At 43.8% G+C, this 6,000-nt stretch overlaps 1 protein-coding gene across 7 annotated transcripts in view; it reads right to left on the bottom strand.

Moving 5' to 3' along the window:
- The window catches only part of RAB8B (RAB8B, member RAS oncogene family), a 29,315-nt gene extending 24,018 nt beyond the window's left edge, over positions 1–5,297 (bottom strand). For 4 of the 7 annotated variants that reach the window (XM_072933751.1, XM_041718323.2, XM_072933750.1 and 1 more), the window contains exon 1: positions 5,084–5,297. In XM_072933751.1, the coding sequence (XP_072789852.1) occupies positions 5,084–5,207 (124 nt within the window). In that variant the 5' untranslated portion in view covers positions 5,208–5,297. The remainder of the gene's footprint in view (positions 1–5,083) is intronic. The other 3 variants (XR_012057522.1, XR_012057523.1, XM_030281058.4) reach the window with 1 other exon arrangement.
- Positions 5,298–6,000: the final 703 nt, after the last annotated feature.

Consider the following 6,000-nt stretch of genomic DNA (forward strand, 5'->3'; position numbering starts at 1 on the left):
CATTAAAATTTCCCAAACAAAAGCTGTGTCTTCAATACCTCTCTCAAAGCCTGTATCCATCAACCAAGATATTTGTTCCTACCCTTATTCAAAGTTAGTCTGTGTTTTTAACTTTGCATTCAAACCAAGTCACAAAAGCAGCTCGAAACTGCCCTCCTGTCACTCAAATAACCAGTAACAGTTAACCAAGACAGACCTCCATCTGCCAATTAGGAATAGGCATCAACACTCAGACATCTGTCACACTGTTTCAGAGTAAAACACGCAACAAAAGCTGCAGCAGCATTTTTAATAAAAGCCAAACAATTTAAACTCCATTGCTGGCTTGTTGCAGAATACAGTAAGGTAATGCAACCTCACCAGCAGATGAAAATCAAAGTTAAGATGTCTTTTTCTGCCAGCTAGGTGTTAGAAGCAAATTTAAAGTTACAAAACACACAACCTTCAATGCTTTTAAACCTGCAATACCTTCAGCTACAATTTCCTGTTCATCATCTGGCTGACCACCCACCACTGACCTTCAAAATTGAATCATTCTTCCACTTTTGTATTTATTGCCACAAAACTGTTTTCCCTATTCCATGCAAACCCTGTCCTAAAGAGATAGCCCAGCCCCAGATCCCACAAGCCTTGAACACACACTTCCACCCTGCAGGTAAGTGTAACAGTGCCACCTGAGTGTGAGTGAACTCACCTCAGTCACTTCAAAGTCCAGGTGACAATCTGTTTGCAGTAATGACCATTAATAAAGTACTCCTGACAATGCTTCCCTGCCTTCCCTTCCCTGCTCATCTATCATTGATGTGTTTTCTTCTACAGCTCCCACCATCTGGATAAGCCCAAAAGAAACTGATTGACTAAGGACAGGAAAGCCTAATGGGAGGGTGGGTAACAAAAACCCAAACCCCAAGAAAGCAACAACCAGTCCTTGTCCATCATACAAATAAGTAACTGTGAAGAAAAGTAGAAATATTCAACGAGGCATGATTTGACTTGAATACACTAAAACAATTTCCATTACACATTACATACATGGAAATTTCACTGTAAAAGGGAAGCTGGTAATTTTGCTCGACAAAGGATTTTCATCAAAGTGTTCAAAGGTCAGCACACACGTGCTTGCCTGCCAGAGTAGTGTCCTATTTTGGAAGATGTAGACTAAGGAAAAGTTACTTCTGTAAAATCAACAAATGGTTTCAACTCTCAAGATACAGTACTATCTTGTGAGCAACTTCCTGCCAAATGCTGATATCATCCTGGATTAAAAAAAATAAATACGACAAATTTTGTTTCTGTCAGCAAGCCTTTGTACTAAATCTGAAATGCTATCAGCTAGAAAGATTCAACTTTACTCTCATAGAAACCAGTTGATACAAAAAAGCTGAAAGGAATGCAAAAAATAAGCCTTATTATTTCAAATGATAAACCGAATCCAGTTTTACCAGACAGCACTACTTGAACAGCAAGTTACGATACTTAGAAACTGCTAAATTAATGCTTCTGATTCTTGTGTATTGCACTGAAACTACTAGCAAAATGCACATGAGATATTCCAAGATAAGTTTTGCTTTAGGAGTTGTTAAGTATGAAAATGAGCTGACTCAACTGCATTTTACTTTCCATGTACAAGTGTGCAAAAGCAGAAGTTTCCACTCAGAAAGCAAACTAAACAACACAACCTTACGTAACAGACTCCCATTGTAAAAAAAAGTTTTATCCCACGTTCACAGTGAAAAGCTGATCCTCACTAGGGACCACAGCAGCATTATGCCTCGCCAGCACTTTCAGAAATTCTAACAGATCTACAGAGCCCTGTATAAAAAATTAAAAGCTGCTGAAGGACAAGGACCTGTCGTGTCTAAAGTTGCTTAAGGCCAATCAGTGCTTTCACAGAGTGAAAATACATCACTTTGAATAATACAAAGCTCACTGGTTCACTTCTCCTAATGGGTGGCAAATTCTGCTGAAGGTATTAGTTATGCCAGGGAGTGAAGACAAAGACATAAAGGCTCTTGCACCAAAAGTCACCCCAAAAAAGAATAAAATAAGTCTGATGAATGATAAATTCATATGCACTGCACTTTTATCACACTTCTGATGCAACTGTTGGCCACAGGACACCAGGCTGGAAGTCCCTGCTGCCTGAACCAGTCCAACGTTGATTATGATTACAAGCATGACCAAAGTCTCGAGGAGAAAAGTCAAAGGAGCATTTCCTAACCTCCAAGCAATCTCCATGGATGTTGTAGCCTTACAGGCACGTTTTGCATGACAGCAAAACAGAAGGGGATCTGTGAAGTATAACACAAATATACCATGTACAATGACAAAGTAACTACAATTAATTACTGACTTATTTCTAGAATATGAGCATTGAGGAGAAGTAAAACAATTATTCTAGAATAAAACAGTATTTCCATATCTCCCTCCTACTTTTTTTTTTCCTTTTGGAAATTGTTTCCATTGTTTTGGTAACTGGAGTGCTGTAGTTTAACCCTGGTTAAACTACTAAAGAGTAATCGGAGTGGGAAATTATAGGGAAGTGATCTGGTACTTGGGTATGAATTGGGACCTTTTATCATGGCAACAGCGATTGTTTTAACTTATGGACCTAAAATCTAAGAAAAAAGCTGAAAATAAGAAATATTTAAGCCCACCATAGTTAAAAAAAAGTGACTCATCTCACAAACAGCATCTAAGTACACAAGATTAAACAATAAAATCTGATGTCAACACATCTCAAACATATGCCTTCTTAGACTTCTACAGTAACACCAAGTCTGATCTTGTTAGCAGAGACGCACCAGAGGAGAACTGAGGGCACATAATATCACAAAACACTGGTAGCTGTACACACATCGTAAGCACCATCCTACTGCAGGATCCACTTCATGGAGAAAATACAAACCAAACAGCCTGGCAGCTCAGACTCCAGGAAAACTCTGTATTGAATGAGAAATGCTCATCTGGGGACCTTAAAACTTGAACTGGCAGGGCAGCCTGTTTGGGAGAAGTGCTGCATCCCTGCACCTCCCTCCACATCATGGTTAACTATGAATTATCAGCCACGGAAAAAAAGCAGAATTGTTAAAAATGGAATTCCCCCAAGCTCATCAGATGGACTAGTTATGACTGTAAAATCAACTACTGTCAAGAAGAGAAAAAGGGCACACGAGCACATCTTCAAGAACAGATTACAGCCACATGACAGACAAACGAGCAACACACACAATACGCAACAAAGATTAAAAAAACTCCAAGTATTTTTATTCAAGCATAAGTCAGCACTTTTATGAAAAGTTTCACTATTTCCTGCTTTGTCAACTTTCCTGCTTGGAGGTTCTTTGCTAAAAAATAAAAGGGGACTAGAACTATAAGAAGGAATACATAACTGTGGAATCACAACTATTACCTATGGAATTAAAAGTACACCTCAGTTATTACTAAGTTTCTTCGAGCTGACTTGTTTTGAAAATAAGGCCCTTGCACAAACAAATATAAAGGAAGGAAATGAGAACAAATCCTATATTTACTGAGTAAGGTAAGAAAAAACAACAGCATATTCACAGTCCTCAAAACTTCAAAGTGAATCAGTGAGAAAAAAAAATCTATTGAGGGGCTGAGCAGTTCAAGAAACATCAAGAAAATGGTTGGAAGACAGACACACCCATTTATGTTAGCTATCTCTTTAGAAGCATAAAGAAGCAGCACAGTACCAAAGTAGGCCTTTTTTTTTAAATAATACAGCATTTATTAATGTTTATTAAGCCTTTTACACCACAGATACAAAATAATACCTCTTAGGGTAAAATGCTACTCAGGCCTTAATCAGCTGGTATTACTGATACAGCATTTTGAAAATATTTGCAGAGAGAAATTTGCCAGAAAAATGCAGAAAAACTGTTCTTAAAGCATTAGAAATGACACCACACCTAATTTAGTCAATCACATGTGCCTAAATAAAGACTGTTTCTTCCTTGTGCACCAAATTCAGCACAGTAAAATGTCTGAAAAGGACAGGGCATTAGGGTAACATAAAACAATTTACACACTACTTCATGTTATCTACAATTTCTTGTCAAGAGAGTCTACTCATTCTCTTAGTGCTATTTTTTAAAGTCAGCATTAGTTTTGGCCTCCTAAATGCTAGTAACCTCCACTGCACTTTTCCCGTTCATCCCCAAAATGGTGTACTTCACTTTAAAAGTGACCTCAGCTACAAGTAGCCGAACACAAATCTCAGGTCATGCCACACTGTAGTTTCAATTCAATTCTATCTCAGCAAAGGCCTTGAAAAATTTGCTTATGTTTATTTCAGCGTAGTATTTTAAAACTGACAAATCTTACAAAAATGTAAGTCACAATTTGATATATCACACCTCACTGCCATTAAACAAGGTTAGAGAAGCTTAGAAACAAACCCCTCTTTGCAATCAAATTTAGGACAAAACTCAACTTTTGTCGAGAAGGTTCCTCCACCTACTACTCGCTAAGGGGCTTCTACAGTCGACTGAGGAGCTTGTACGGAACGACTGCAAATCCCAAAATCGTGAGCACACATAGGCATTGGAAGTGTGGAGGGAAGAAGTGAGAGCTGAACCACCTGCCCGGAGCGTTCAGTCACTGCCACCATGCAGCTGCAGCAACCCCTGCCCTGCAGCGCTTTCCGAACGTTTGCACCCAAACCCCGGGTGAGTGCAAGGAGCCGCGGGTCTGCCCGAGGCCGCCAGCGCTGCAGGCTCGGACGGGCTCCCGGGCCCCGGCAAGGGCTGCGGCTCTGCGCTCGGCACAACAGCGGCAGCACGGCCCGGCCCGGCCCGGCACAACTGTTGCTGCCGGGCTCGGCAGGCGCCGGGGCCGCTGCAGGAGCGGATCGCACCCTGCGGGCCCCGCCAGGGCCGCGGCACCTTCCCCGCCGGACAATCCCCCCGGGCGCTGCCGCGCCGGGCTACGGCCGCCCCCGGCCCCGGTCCCGCACGGCCCCGAGCCCGGCGGCGAGACGGGCGGTGCCCCCGGCCCTTCCCTCGCTCCTTCCCCGCTCGGCCCGGCCAGGACCCCGCTCCCGCCGGGATGGGCCCCTCACCGATGGTGGAGATGAAGGTGGTGTTGAAGGCGTCCTCGCTGAAGCGGAACAGCAGGCAGGTCTTGCCCACGCCCGAGTCCCCGATCAGCAGCAGCTTGAACAGATAGTCGTAAGTCTTCGCCATCTTCGCCTGGGCTCGGCTCGCCGCCGCAGCAGGAGGGGGCGAACGCGGGACGGAAGGAGGGCGGGACTCCGGCGGGAGGGCGGGGAGGGAGGGAGGGAAGGGAGGAAGGGAAGGGAAGGAAGGGAAGGAAGGGAAGCGGGGCGGGCGGAGGCGGTGCCGCGGGCGCGTCACGGCGCCGGAGCCGCCGGGGGCTGTGGGCCGCGGTCCGGCCGCTGTCGCCGAGCGGTCCCACGGCCGCGGCCCACGGGCTCCGCTCCCCCGCGAACCCAGCCGTCACGTCCTGTGTGTTCAAGTTAAATAATGGCATCATTCTCTCACGTCACCAGTAAGTGAGTCTAGTGTGTGACCTCAGAAGTTTACATATTGCCCTGGGCATGTCAGCTCCGAAAGAAACTCGTGCGCACAACACAAAAATTATTTTCACGCTGTCTGACGTGCAAATGGGGGTATTCGACAACAAGATACCTACTGTACAGCAGCTGAAATGCTTTCCCCCATCTTTTTTCCACTAAATATCTCTTGGTGTGAGGCAGCCTCATTATGTATTCATTATAGTGTGTTCCCCACAGGATGTCACAAGGCACTATAAACATAAAGAGCACTACTGAAACACTTCAAAATGACAACAAGGACTTACTGCTTTAATTTAATCTAAAAATTGTAGCCTTCAGACAAGCTATAAACAGAACTCTAACACTATAAATCACTAGAACAGTTATCAGTTCCCTCTCAGCAAAAACAGGAAAAATATTTCCCCAAATCATTCATCAAAGTTTCTATTAGTTATAACCCA

The sequence above is a fragment of the Taeniopygia guttata genome, chromosome 10 (genome assembly GCF_048771995.1).
Source record: "Taeniopygia guttata chromosome 10, bTaeGut7.mat, whole genome shotgun sequence".
NCBI lineage: Eukaryota > Metazoa > Chordata > Aves > Passeriformes > Estrildidae > Taeniopygia > Taeniopygia guttata.